General features: G+C 40.2%; 1 protein-coding gene across 7 annotated transcripts in view; it reads left to right on the forward strand.

Moving 5' to 3' along the window:
* TMEM241 (transmembrane protein 241) overlaps positions 1-15,392 on the forward strand; it is a 114,748-nt gene that overhangs the window by 10,777 nt on the left and 88,579 nt on the right. For all 7 annotated transcript variants that reach the window (XR_009690810.1, XR_009690811.1, XM_061131034.1 and 4 more), the window contains exon 3: positions 5,119-5,196. Coding sequence is in view for 5 of the 7 variants with exons in the window: in XM_061131034.1 (XP_060987017.1) it covers positions 5,119-5,196 (78 nt within the window). In the remaining 2 variants the exon portion in view is untranslated. The remainder of the gene's footprint in view (positions 1-5,118; positions 5,197-15,392) is intronic.

The following is a 15,392-nucleotide window of genomic DNA, read 5'->3' on the forward strand; positions in this document are numbered from 1 at the left end:
GTTGAATAGTATTGGTGAGAGTGGGCACCCTTGTCTTGTTCCTGATTTTAGGAAATTGAAATGCTTTCAATTTTTCACCATTGAGGGTAATGCTTGCTGTGGGTTTGTCATATATAGCTTTTATTATGTTGAGGTATGTTCCTTCTATTCCTGTTTTCTGGAGAGTTTTAATCATAAATGGATGTTGAATTTTGTCAAAGACTTTTTCTGCATGTATGGAGATAATCATATGGTTTTTATCTTTCAATTTGTTAATGTGGTGTATTACATTGATTGATTTGCAGATATTAAAGAATCCTTGCATTCCTGGGATAAAGCCCACTTGGTCATGATGTATGATTTTTTAAATATGTTGTTGGATTCTGTTTGCTAGAATTTTGTTTAGGATTTTTGCATCTATGTTCATCAGTGATATTGGCCTGTAGTTTTCTTTTTTTGTGGCATCTTTGTCTGGTTTTGGAATTAGGGTGATGGTGGCCTCATAGAATGAGTTTGGAAGTTTACCTTCTTCTGCAATTTTCTGGAAAAGTTTGAGTAAGATAGGTGTTAGCTCTTCTCTAAATTTTTGGTAGAATTCAGCTGTGAAGCCATCTGGTCCTGGGCTTTTGTTTGCTGGAAGATTTCTGATTACAGTTTCGATTTCCTTGCTTCTGGTGGGTCTGTTAAGATCTTCTATTTCTTCCTGGCTCAGTTTTGGAAAGTTATACTTTTCTAAAAATTTGTCCATTTCTTCCAAGTTGTCCATTTTATTGGCATAGAGGTGCTGGTAGTAGTCTCTTATGATCCTTTGTATTTCAGTATTGTCTGTTGTGATCTCTCCATTTTCATTTCTAATTTTGTTAATTTGGTTCTTATCCCTTTGTTTCTTAATGAGTCTTGCTAATTGTTTGTCAATTTTGTTTATTTTTTCAAAAAACCAGCTTTTAGCTTTATTGATTTTTGCTATGGCCTCTTTAGTTTCTTTTGCATTTATTTCTGCCCTAATTTTTAAGATTTCTTTCCTTCTACTAACCCTGAGGTTCTTCATTTCTTCCTTCTCTAGTTGCTTTCGGTGTAGAGTTAGGTTATTTATTTGGCTTTTTTCTTGTTTCTTGAGGTAAGCCTGTAATGCTATAAACCTTCCCCTTAGCACTGCTTTCACAGTGTCCCATAGGTTTTGGGTTGTTGTATTTTCATTTTCATTCATTTCTATGCATATTTTGATGTCTTTTTTGATTTCTTCTATGATTTGTTGGTTATTCAGAAGCATGTTATTTAGCCTCCATATGTTTGAATTTTTAATAATTTTTTTTCCTGTAATTGAGATCTAATCTTACTGCACTGTGGTCAGAAAAGATGACTGGAATGATTTCAATTTTTTTGAATTTCCCAAGGCTAGATTTATGGCCAAGGATGCAATCTATTCTGGAGAAGGTTCCGTGTGCACTTGAGAAAAAGGTGAAGTTGATTGTTTTGGGGTGAAATGTCCTATAGATATCAATTAGGTCTAGCTGGTCCATTGTGTCATTTAAAGTTTGTGTTTCCTTGTTAATTTTCTGTTGAGTTGATCTTTCCATAGTTGTGAGTGGGGTATTAAAGTCTCCCACTATTACTGTGTTACTATTAATTTCCTCTTTCATACTCGTTAGCGTTTGCCTTACATATTGCAGTGCTCCTATGTTGGGTGCATATATATTTATAATTGTTATATCTTCTTCTTGGATTGATCCTTTGATCATTATGTAGTGTCCTTCTTTGTCTCTTTTCACAGCCTTTATTTGAAAGTCTATTTTATCTGATATGAGTATTGCGACTCCTGCTTTCTTTTGGTCTCCATTTGCATGAAATATTTTTTTCTAGCCCTTCACTTTTAGTCTGTATGTGTCCCTTGTTTTGAGGTGGGTCTCTTGCAGACAGCATATATAGGGGTCTTGTTTTTGTATCCATTCATCTAGTCTTTGTCTTTTGGTTGGGGCATTCAACCTATTTACATTTAAGGTAATTATTGATAGGTGTGGTCCCGTTGCCATTTACTTTGTTGTTTTGGGTTCATGTTTATACAAGCTTTCTGTGTTTCCTGTCTAGAGAAAATCCTTTAGCATTTGTTGAAAAGCTGGTTTGGTGGTGCTGAATTCTCTCAGCTTTTGCTTGTCTGTAAAGCTTTTGAATTCTCCTTCATATCTGAATGAGATCCTTGCTGGGTACAGTAATCTAGGTTGTAGGTTATTCTCTTTCATTACTTTAAGTATGTCCTGCCATTCCCTTCTGGCCTGAAGGGTTTCTATTGATAGATCAGCTGTTATCCTTATGGGAATCCCCTTGTGTGTTATTTGTTGTTTCTCCCTTGCTGCTTTTAATATTTGTTCTTTGTGTTTGATCTTTGTTAATTTGATTAATATGTGTCTTGGGGTGTTTTGCCTTGGGTTTATCCTGTTTGGGACTCTCTGGGTTTCTTGGACCTGTGTAACTATTTCCTTCCCCATTTTAGGAAAGTTTTCAGCTATTATCTCCTCGAGTATTTTCTCGTGGCCTTTCTTTTTGTCTTCTTCTTCTGGGACTCCTATGATTCGAATGTTGGGGTGTTTCACATTGTCCCAGAGGTCCCTGAGGTTGTCCTCATTTCTTTTGATTCTTTTTTCTTTTTTCCTCTCTGCTTCATTTATTTCCACCATTTTATCTTCTACCTCACTTATCCTATCTTCTGTCTCTGTTATTCTACTGTTGGTTCCCTCCAGAGTGTTTTTGATATCATTTATTGCATTATTCATTTTTAATTGACTCTTTTTTATTTCTTCTAGGTCCTTATTAAACATTTCTTGCATCTTCTCAATCTTTGTCTCCAGGCTATTTATCTGTAACTCCATTTTGTTTTCAAGATTTTGGATCATTTTTATTATCATTATTTCTAAATTCTTTTTCAGGTAGATTCCCTATCTCCTCCTTTTTTGTTTGACTTGGTGGGCATTTTTCATGTTCCTTTACCTGCTGGGTATTTCTCTGCCTTTTCATCTTGTTTAAATTGCTGTGTCTGGAGTGGGCTTTCTGTATTCTGGTGGTCTGTGGTTCTTTTTTATTGTGGAGGTTTCACCCAGTGGGTGGGGTTGGATGATTGGCTTGTCAAGGTTTCCTGGTTAGGGAAGCTTGTGTCGGTGTTCTGGCACGTGGAACTGGATTTCTTCACTCTGGAGTGCAATGGAGTGTCCAGTAGTGAGTTTTGAGATGGGTCTATGTGTTAGGTGTGACTTTGGGCAGCCTGTATATTGACACTCAGGGCTATGTTCCTGCGTTGCTGGAGAATTTGCATGGTATGTCTTGCTCTGGAACTTATTGGCTCTTGGGTGGTGGTTGGTTTCAGTGTAGGTATGGAGGCTTTTGGACAGTCACTTATTACTTAATGTTCCCTGTAGTCAGGAGTTTTCTGGTGTTCTCAGGTTTTGGGCTTAAATCTCCTGCCTCTGGATTTCAGTCTTATTCTTCCAGTAGTCTCAAGACTTGTCCAACTATACAGCACTGCACTAATAATAAAACTTCTAGGTTAATGGTGAAAAGATTCTCCCCAGTGAGGGACACCCAGAGAGGTTCACAGAGTTACATGAAGAAGAGGAGAGGGAGGAGGGAGATAGAGATGAGCAGGAGGAGAAAAGGGGGGACTCAAGAGGAGAGAGACAGATCTATGCAGTTCTCTGTTCCTAAAGTGTTCTCCGTAGCCCAGACACTCACAGAGATTCACAATATTGGATTTGGAAGAGAAGGGGAAGGGAGGAAATAGAGGTGATCTGAGGGAGAAAACTGAGAGTCAAAAGTGGGACAGAGTAATCAACACACTCCTGAGTAAAAATGGGTACTGAATATTGGATTCTTAAATGTCCAATATTGATATCAAATACTGAAAAACAAAGATTAAAAATCTAGAGTAGAGGTTAGACTCTTAAAAATTCAATATTAAAAACAAAAACAAAAACACAAATTTTAGAAATATATATGAAGTTCAGTTTAAAAATAGGGCCTCTTCTTATTTTTTTTTTGCAAGGTTATAGTGAAATGAAAATGAAAATTAAGGAGTAATAGAGGAGTAATAGAGGACTTTAAAAGAAAATAGAGAAAAAATAAAAAAAAAAATTTTTCTAATAAAGAAAATAGTAAAAATATATGAAAATGAAAATGAAAGTTAAGGAGTAATGGAGGAGTAATAGGGAATTTTAAAAGAAAATAAAAGATAAAAAAATTAAAAAAAGAAAAAAAAATTTAAAAAAAGAAAAAGAAAAAAAATTTTAAATTACCTTTTATATTTTTTTAAATTAAAAAAAAAAGTAAAAATATATCTAGGAATTTCTCTGGAGCTGTTGCGGTCAGTGTGGGTTCGGTTCAGTTTCAGATAGCTCCTCATTCCAGCTTACACTTCTCAATATCTATAGGCCCCTTCCGGTGTAGTCGGTGTTACCTACAAAGATTTTAATTTGTTGCACCGGTCCCTTCTGAAGCAGTTCCCTTTGTTTATTTGGCTTCTGTTTGCCTTCTCTTATTTCCGCCCTGACACAGGCGGGCGGAGGTAGTCTCTTGTTCAGGTTCGCTTGTTCAGTCGTGCTGTGGGGAGGGAGGGGCGCTCCTTTCGAAGATGATGGGCTGCTTTTCTGGGCGCCTGATGTCTTCTGCTAGCGGTCAGAAGTTGTTTTGTGAAGTTTGCTCAGCGTTCAAATGTTCTTTCGATGAATTTGTAGGGGAGAAAGTGGTCTCCCCGTCCTATTCCTCTGCCATCTTCTAAAGAATATCCCAGGTTATGTTTTATCATCAGGAGCTTGGGGTAGGTGTCAGGATGGCTGTATCCCATGAGAAGGGGGGTTTGGGACTCACCAGTGCAAGGTCATGGAGACATGCTGGCTGTGGGTGAGATTGTTCAGGAAAAGTCTAGATAGAATAAGAAGAGGAGAGGGTCAGTGTCAGCAGGGAATGGTGCAGCTGGACTCAGGGGAATAGCGGAGGTTGAGAAGGACAGGTCTAGAGCTGGGGTGATGATTAGGAGAAAGTGGTAGAAAAGAGCTGTAAGAAGGCTCACGTGTGTATTTGCCGGTCAGCACGTCTGCGGGAGTGAACCATGAGACGTGGCACTCTTAACTTCACCCTGGCCCTCTTCCTTTTCAGGTGGCAGACACTGGTTGCTGGGCTTCTGCTTCACGTGTCATGGAAGCTGGGCTGGGTGGAGATCAACAGCCGTTCAAGGTAGAATTGCCTCTTCTGTGCTTCATTCGTGATTCATACCCTGCTTCCTTGTATTTGTATTGCATGGTGTTACACTGGGAAATACTCGTGTTTATTTGAGTTGTTTGATCTCTTAATTCCCTCCTAATCTTGAGATTCAATGGCTTTATAATCAAGTAGAACTCAAGTCGAGTTTTCCTGGTTAATGCCACTAATGTAATGTTAAAATAAATTGAGATATAAAAATTATAATGCCATATTAATTTGACTTTGTTTTAGATTATAGGCTCACTATGAGTAAGTTATTAAATCAACTTTAAATTTGGGGGATAAATTTTTTATTTTGAAATTCTTTCCTGCTTACAAAACAGTTAAAAGCAGTATAAAGAGGTTCCATACTCTTTATTCAGATTTCCCAATTATTGTTTTACCTTGCTTCTATTATCATTTTCTCTTAAGATATACATATATATGTATACAGTAATTTTTTCTGAATTATTTGAAAGTAAATAGCAGATTTTCTTTAATTCTAAATTGCTGAGTGTATATTTCTTAAGAGCAAGGATTTTCTCTTACATGACTGAAGTAGTTATCAAAATGAGAAAATTAACACTGATACAATACTATTATCTCATCTGTAGACCAATATTTATTTTGCCAGTTTCCTTAATAATATTCTTTATAATCCTGTCCACAAAAATTCTGATTCAGGCTCCAATTCAGTCACACATTGTTGTTACGATTCTATTAAGACCGCTTTTCAATTAGATTTAAAAGAAATGTCAAAGACTATGACATTTTTCAGCTAAAATGATCATCTGAATTGGCTATGTGAATCATAGATAAATCCTCACATAGGTAAATCCTCATGATTCTTTGAGAACATCATGCTTCACCTGAAATGCTGTAGAAAATGGAAAGAAAATGAAGTTAAGATTTACACAAATAAGGTAAACATCCCAGTTGAATGATCAGGCCAAGTCATTTGCCTTGTGTTCCGAGTTATCTGCCCAACTTCTCCATGAAGATAAGCTGCTTCCTTGCTAAGTCACCCCTTGGCTTAGCATACTGGAGAAGCGTTGAGAATGAGACCAGTATAAATATTAATAATTTTGGCTTCTCCTGAAAACATATAATTGGAGAACAAAATACTGGTCTGAAGAGGTTTGACAAGGGTGAGGCCCTGGGAACTTGGGTGTGGATTAATTTCCCTGACCCTATTACATCATAGTTCATATTCTGAAAGAATATCCCACATGAGATGCTTAACTAATCTGAAGGAATAGTTCATTAAGTCATACTCTTGCATTTCCATGGTAGAGTGTTCTCAACTTGATAAAATACAGAGACTTCTGGGATTTCATAGGTGATATTGAGCACATGTCTTATACTCCATTATTATGGTATATAGTTTAGTGAGAACTGGGTCCCCATTTAAACAAATGTGGGCCCTGAATTCACAAAGCCTGTGATAGTTCTATGATTTAGTTAAATAATAAAGCATTTGGACTCTGAATAGTTGAATGTATTCCTCCACAGAAGCAAGAGAGTTGGCTGTCAGATTTTGGACTAAGGTCTACCAGGGCTGATCAACATGGATCTTCTGCTCTTACAGTGTTCCTGACTGTGATTAGCTTGTAGTTTCTGATGAGAATTATTTACTTGTTCATAATGGTCATTTAAACATTACCTTAGGGATTCCCAGGTGGTGCTAGTGGTAAAGAATCAGGCTGCCAGTGCTGGAGACTCAAGAGACATGGGTTCAATCCCTGGATTGGGAAGATCCCCTGGAGAAGGAAATGGTAACCCATTCCAGTATTCTTGTCTGGAGAATCCCATGGACAGAGGAGCCTGGCCGGCTACAGTCCATGGGATTGCAGAGTCGGATGCTACTGAAAACGTTACCTTACTCATATTTGCTGAAAAGCAATACCATTGTTCATACTTAAACATTTTTGGGTATGTAAAAGATACATAACATAACATTTACTGTTTTAAAATGGTTTTTAAGTATACAATTCAGTGGCATTTAAGTATGTTCACAATATTGTGCAACCATTACCACCATCCATTTCCAGAACTTTTTATCATTCCAAACAGAAACTCTGTACCCATTAAATGATAGCTCTGGCATTAAAAAAAAAAAAATCCTAAAAAAATATAGCTACAGGACTTCCCTCATGATCTGGTAATTAAGACTCCATGGTTCCACTGTGGGTGGCATGTTTCCTGGTGAGAAAACTAAGACCCTACATACCTTGAAGACCGGCAAAATAAAAAATAAATAAATAGATGATAGCTCCCCTCTCTCTCTACCACCCCTGCCCCTGGTAAAGCTCTGTTACATTTTCTGTCTCTATGAATTTACCTACTCTGGGTACCTCCTTTAAGTAGAGTTATATAGTATTTGTCCTTTTGTGACTGGTTTACTTCACTTGGCATAATGCCTACAAGCTACATCTATGTTGAAGATTGTGTCAACATTCCCTTCCTTGTTAAGGCTTTTCGTTGTGTACATAGACCACATTTTGTTTATATAGCACATTGTATACTGCATTTGGTGTATCCATTCATCTGTTGATGAATTTCTTCATATTTTTATTGCTTTTTTTTTTGAGGGGGGAAGGGGGAAATGACTAGTAGAACTTGATAAAGCCAAAGATACTCAAGATGCTTTCCTTGAAAGAAGTAGTTCTCAACAGAGAAGTTTGAAACCCACAAGACACCGTTGTCCCTTGAACACACACAAAGATAGATGTTACCCATCTCAGAAGAGCCATCATCATATTTCTTTTTAGTCCCCTTGCTAAAGCTCCCAGAGACTTTTTTTAGTTTTATCCCCTAGACTTCTTTGGTGATTTCACAGCCACATACAAGATATCAGCCCAGTTAAGCTTCTTGGCAAAGATTCTAGCGTCTTAGTTTGTAGTGGGTCTTGTAATTGATATCGGGTGTCACAGCTCAGAATTTCCAGTCACCCCTGGCCCTGGGCAGAGGGGTGTTAACAGGTAGCAAATGGCAGGGACCCAGGCCCAGGGCACCTGCATGGGCTGGGCAGAACTGGGTTTGTGTTTGCTGTGGCTGCTGTTTCCTACCAGGCTTGGCTTTCCGATGATGTCAGTAGAGAACCAAAGTCCAGCTTTGCTGTGTGACTGGACTTGTTCGCTGTGTGACTGTGGACTTATGCAGAGATTGTAGAGGCTGGGCTCTGCTCAGAAAGGAAATGACCCTCGGAAGACAGTTTGGAGTTCCCAGTGACATCATGGACATCCCTGTCACCCATGGAGTGAAAGTGAGAGTCACTCAGTCATGTCCAACTCTTTGTGACCACATGGACTATACCATCCATGGAATTCTCCAGGCCAGAATACTGGAGTGGGTAGCCTTTCTCTTCTCCAGGGATCTTCCCAACCCAGGGATCGAACCCAGGTCTCCCACATTGTGGGCGGATTCTTTACCAGCTGAACCACAAGGGAAGCCTCTCACCCATGGAGGGCAGGTCCCAAATTGGTCCTTTTTATTTTTTTTTTTTAATTGGAGGATAATTGCTTTACAATGTTGTGTGGGTCTCTGCTATACAACAATGTGAATCAGCCTTAAGTATACATTATTATCCTCTCCCTCTTGCACTTGCCTCCCCCGTCTCCTTCCTGCCCCTCTAGGTTGTCATAGAGCACTGGGCTGAACTCCCTGTGTTATATAGCAACTTCCTACTAGCTATCTATTTTACGCATGGTAAGTATATGTATTTATCATGTGTACGGGCTTCCCAGGTGGCACTAGTGGTAAAGAACCTGCCTGCCAATGCAGAAGACATAAAAGACACAGTTTCGATCCCTGGGTCAGGAAAATCCTCTAGAGGAGGGCATGGCAACCCACTCCAGTATTCTTGCCTGGAGAATCCCATGGATGGGGGAGCCTGGTGGTCTACAGTCTACAGGGTCGCAAAGAGACAGACACGACTGAAGTGACTTAGCATGCACTCACCATGTGTATATATTTCAATGCTACTCTCTCAATTCATCCCACCCTCTCCAAATTGGTTTTTAATAGCCTACGCCATTGAGAGTTCATTTAAACTGTCCTGGTAGCCGGGAACACAGGAGAATCCTAGATTCCCTCTCAAACAAGTCACAGAACCTCACACCACACTTCTTCTATTGCAGAGAGGCCATGACTGCTGTGTGGGTCAGCCTCTGGCCATGTCATGTACTGACACCACCAACTGACCTGATGGAATCGTTCTCCTCCCAGGATGTTTGCCCAGCACCCAGTTGTTATTACCGGGTGCTGGATGATACCCTGGGAGGCTCTATCTTGGGAAAGATAGCACTGGTTTTCAGTTACAAGCTTGTCATTCTACAGTGGTTCCTGCTGTTGTCAAACCTTTGCAGAACATTGCAGTGATTTTTCTAGCAGATGTTGGAAGGCCTGAGTGTGAGCTTTCTGTATCTGCAAAATGTGATCCTGAATGAACATTGTGACTTGTTTCAGCTGACAACTGTCGTAGCACAGTGAGGCCATGTCCTTCTGTTAGATTCTAGAACCACTGCTGAGGACAGACTCAGTTGTAAATTCACTGGAGACTTTATTTTATTTAAAAATTATTTATTTATTTTGGCTGTACCTTGGGGCATCCAGAATCTTAGTTCCCTGACCAGGGATTGAACCCATGCCCCCCTGTGATGGACGTGCACTTTCTTAACCACTGGACCATCAGGGAAGTCTCTCCCTGGAGACTTTAGATGTCATCTCCTGGCTCCTGTGTTACCAGGCTGTATGTTTAAGTAAAAGTATTTTAAGAGGAACCTTTAGCCTGCTTGTCACTTTTTGTCCACTATATATATGGGAAAAATGTTTGACTCTCAAGGTTTTCAGTTGAGAAATTCTACATTAGAAAAACAACAACCTGTGTCATAATACCTTTGTGACCAGAGATTTCTAATAGATGAAGAAGCCCCCATCCCTTAATTTTCCACTGAGAGTCTTTGCTGGAGAACCTTAACAAATATCTTTGATAAAACCTGCAAATTAACTCAGTCCTGTCCCTAAAGAAATGAACAATGAGACAGCCAGCTAGGGTTGAGATTGTACTTCTTTTTAATTATTGATTATTTATTGGTTTTTAAGTGAGCTAGCCCATCTTTGTCAAAGCTACTGGTAGTCCAAATGTCCCAAATAGTGTTGTATTGACATTTCATTTTGAGTGACTCGTATTTTTCCAAAACGTGATCTCTGCTCACGGAGGAAAGTTAGCACTCAAATTCATGTGATATTCTTCCCTGTTGTTTTTGCTCCAGAGGAATACTTTACACATATGCATATGTTGGAATTATTTTGGGGGAATAATAAAGCCAGCTTTCAAAACTTCCTCAGGAAATATGCTAAGAACCACCAAAAGGATAAAATAGGGAATAAAATCTGATTGGTGTTGATCTGGTGATTGGGGTAGTACCTGGGGGGAGTCCAGGAAGCCAGTGATAGTAAAAGGACAAGATTTTTTAAGTGTCAGCATTTTTGGGGTTGCTTTTGTTTTCCATTAATGCACGTGGGCTTTCTCTAGCTGTAGCACAGGGGCTTCTCATCGTGGTGGCTTCTCTTGTTGCCAAGCACGGGCTCTAGGGCCCTCAGGTTTCAGAGGTTGTGGCCCGTGGGCTTGGTTGCCCCGCAGCATGTCAAATCTTCCTGGACCAGGGATTGAACCAGTGTCTTCTGCATTGGCAGGTGGATTCTTAACCACTGGACCACCAGGGAAGTCCTCCTGAAGTATCAACTTTTTTTGAAGTATCCTTCACAAATACAACTTAAAGTTATTCAGAGTATATAGTGAAGCTTCTCAGGTGGCTCAGTGGGTTAAGAATTCACCTGAGACACAGGAGACATGGGTTCAATCCCTAGGTGGGGAACATCCCCTGGAGTAGGAGATGGCAACCTGCTCCAGTATTCTTGCCTGGAGAATCCCATGGACAGAGGAGCCTGGTGGGCTACAGTCCATGGGGTCACAAAGAGTTGGACATGACTGAGCAACTGAGCATGCACATGCACAAAGTATACAGTGTGGTGATGTAATTTTATGTATATATATATATAGACACATTGTGAAAGATTCCCATCTTGCAGTTAATAAAGGCATCCGTCACCTCAGTTATTTATTTATTTGGGGAAAACAGTTAAGTTTATTAGCAAATTTCAGTTATAGGGTACAATGTAAGCAATTGTAATCACCATATGATATATTAGATCCTCATAGAATACAATGTTCATTGTTTGCCAATAATCAATATACATTATTCACCTTGTAGCTGAAATTTTGTGTCCTTTTATCAAACGGAGCTGTTCCCCCCATTCCCTAGCCACTGACAACTACTTTTCTTCTCTGTTGCTATGAAGTTTGACTTTCTAAAAAAAGGTGACCCATATAAGTGATACCATGCAGTATTGGTCTTTCTCTGGATGGGATCTTCTGACCTTTGACACTGCAGGCCTTGCCCACACCACTCAGTGCCAAGGAATCTGCTGAACTCATTTATGATAGGCTCACCATGTGGCACTGTCACTCCCAGTCCACGTGGCCCTTTCTGACCTCTTAAGTCCCTGGTATGAAATGTAAACATCCCTAAACCGTTAGGTCTTGCACATTAACTTGCATTTGCAGTCCCCTGGACCCTGTGCATGAGCAAGGTGCTTGTTTTCTTTCTGCTATCTATTAGAGATGAGATATGTACCTCTTCTATCCTGCCTCACTTCATATTCGGGGACTTGTGCTCAGTCATATCCAACTCTTTGCAACCCCATGGACTGTAGCCCATCAGGTTCCTCTGTCCATGGAATTCTCCAGGCAATAATACTGGAGTGGGTTGCCGTCTCCTACTTCAGGGGATCTTCCTGATCCAGGGATCGAACCTGCGTCTCCTGCATTGGCAGGCAGATTCTTTACCTCTGAGCCACCAGGGAAGCTCCCTGATCTCTTGTTCAAGGGCTGTTTTCAAGTTTGGAAACAGCTTTTGGGTCACTAGGTGTCAGTATAACACAGAGTTTTCAAGAATTCAGCTCAAGGATCCTGCCAGGCTCCCATGAACAGATAAACTGAGTGTTTTCAGAGAGCAGATGTTCCTTCAATAATGCACGCTCTATTTGAAAAACAAGTGATTTAATTTAATTAGCCTTCATCTCAATAACAACAGTTTTAAGATTCATGCCAACAGACTATTGTTAGCTTCTTGCAAAATGCTTTATTCATCAGGGTTCTTAGGGACAGTAGAGTGTGCAGAAGCAGAAAACAAAAAGTACACAATGCAAACGAGATGCAACATTTGTGCTAATAAATCATGTAGGAAAAATTGTATGTCACCACTCTTTTTAAAGCAGACCCCATAGCAAATAGTCCTTCAACAGAGTACAATCTGCAGTCTCTCTCAAAAAGAGTTGCTATGAGATCCCTCCTACACACACACACACACACACACACACACACACACACACACACACACACACACACACACACACACGCACGCATGCACTTCTGGTTCAACAGCTCCCCAGAGGCCCTCAAACCACAGAGACTTCAGATTCTGTCAGGACCTTCTCAGGATTTAATCCTGTCTTGCCTCCTTTGATAGAACAATGCAAGAGTAAACCATCATGGGAGGCCCAGATGGTGCCACCTTATGAATTAAAGGTGGAGAGGAGGTGCTCCTTTGTTCCTAATAGACACGCTGTTGAGTGTCTTGGAATCATACAGTGTTGGAGCTGCCAAGGATCATCTCCCATCATTTTAGGCTGCCCACAAAAGACCATGGGCTTAAACAATAGACATTAGACATTTCTCTCTCACAGTTCTAGAGGCTGGGATGTCCAGGATCAAGGTGCCAGTGTGGCTGGGTTCTGGGGAAGGCATCTTCTGGGTTTTATAAATGTCTGCTTTCTTGCTGGGCTTCCCTGGTGGCTCAGTGGTAAAGAATCTGCCTGCCAGTGCAGGAGACTCGGGTTCAATCCCTGGGTTGGGAAGATCCCCTGGAGGAGGAATGTCAACCCACTCCAGTATTCTTGCCTGGGAAATCCCATGGACAGAGGAATCTGGCAGGCTGCAGTCCATGGGGTCACAAAGAGTTGGACACAACTTAGCAACTGAGCACACATGTATGCATGAACTCTTTCTTGCTGTATCTTTACATGGTGGTGGTGTGTGTAGGAAATAGAAAGAGAGAGAGAGATTGATGAAGCAGAGAGAATAGAAGAGGCATGTTCTTGTGTCTCTTCTTACAGGGGCACTAATTCCATCATGAGGGCCACACCCTGATGATCTGATTACCTCCCAAGGGCCCTGCCTCCTCACATCACACTAAGGGTCAGAATTTCAACATATGAATTTTGGGAGGGCATTAACATGCAGTTCATAGCAGAGAGTGAATCAGTATAGGTCCTTGGAAGGCAATTGTATAACCAGATGCAAACTTTAATAGGTGTATCTTTGAACAGCAATTCCCTTCAGGAAATGTATTCTGAATATTGTGAAAACATCATGAATATGAGAGGAGGATACAGTCAAGGATAATCATCACTGCATTAGAATAGTAAAAAGCTAGTGCTCAGTCACTCAGTTGTGTCTGACTCTTTGTGGAAGGCACCATTTTTTAATAAGAAAAAGAGATTCAGTTATCATAGGAAACAAAATAACTTTGCCTCTATTCCAAGTTTCTAAATTTTTGTCTATTGAAGAAAAACGTTTGTTTTTTAATGCAGTTAGTTTTTTGTTGTCTCGGTTGTAGGTTACAACGTGATTGTTGTAAATGTTTATTGAATTTGAAATAGTTACAACTTGTGCTGGCTTCGGCAGCACATATACTGAAATAGTTACAACTTCTCCACTGGGGCCATTTTAAAGAGGCAGATGACAGGATATAGGAATTTTTTGCTTTCATCCCTGTCCTTGGAAACTGAGTAGCTATAAGCACCCACAGTTCTGTTGGGAACAGTCTCTGAAGGGCTTGAGAAAAGCAGAGGAAGAAATGTGAATTAGGGTCATGACTGCAGTTTCCCAATGTATCTTGTTGCTTTGTACTGAATTAGCAAGAGCAGGGAAAACTTTTTTTTTTAAGTTACAAAAATAATTCATGGCAATTCATTCAGCACATATGTGAGCATCTATTGTATAAGCCAGATATTGTTTTAGGTGTATGGGATAAACAAGGAACAGAACAAACCAAAACCCTTGCTATATTCTAATGGAGGTAGACAGACAAGAAACAAATGAAATGTAAATGGATGATGTGATAGGTGTAGAGAAAAGTGGAGCTGGGTAAGTGGATGGTGTGTATGTGTGTGCACCCAAGTGTGAGCCAGTGGATGGGGTGATGGTTGTTATTTTGTATGACATGAGTAAGAAGGATTCAGGGATAACATGACTTTTGAGTAGAGATCTGAGTACATGAAAGAGTGAACCATGCAGGTATCTGGAGGGTGAGGGCTACAGGCTGAGGAATATTTGATGATCAACAGTGAGGTCAATGCAGTTTTATTCCACTTGTCAGTGGAAACATCATCATAGATATCTTTAAGTATGTCCTCAACAGCAATAATAAATAATAAAGTACATAGCCTCCAGAAAGATACCAGTTTAGATTCCCTGATGGCTTAGACGGTAAAGAATCTGCCTGCAATGTAGGAGACCTGGGTTTAATCCCTGGCTTGGGAAGATCCCCTGTAGAAGGAAATGGCAACCCACTCAAGTGTTACTGCCTGGAGAATCCATCCCATGGATAGAGGAGGCTGGCAGGTTACAGTCCATGGGGTCGCAAAGAGTTGGACATACTGAGCGACTAACACGTACACACATATCCCACAGCAGTATATGAAGGCATTAATTTTATGACCCCCTTTATTACATATCATTTTTTAAAAACTGCTAGTTTCTTGGGCTAAACTTGGTATATTATTGTTTTTTAAAAAGATTGGCTTAGTTTTTTAAATTATTTATTTATTTATTTATAGCTCTGCTGGGTCTCTGTTGCTATGCTTGGGCTTTCTCTTGTTGCAAAGAGCAGACGCTACTCTACTTGCAGTGCATAGGCTTCTCATCGTAGTGCTTCTCTTGTTGCAGAGCACAGGCTCTAACTAGGCGGGCTTCACTAATTGCAGCACATCGACTCAGTAGTTGCGGCACGTGGGCTTAGTTGCTCCTTAAGAACCAGGGATCAAACCCATGTCCCCTGCATTAA

The sequence above is a fragment of the Dama dama genome, chromosome 27 (assembly GCF_033118175.1).
Source record: "Dama dama isolate Ldn47 chromosome 27, ASM3311817v1, whole genome shotgun sequence".
NCBI classification, from domain to species: domain Eukaryota; kingdom Metazoa; phylum Chordata; class Mammalia; order Artiodactyla; family Cervidae; genus Dama; species Dama dama.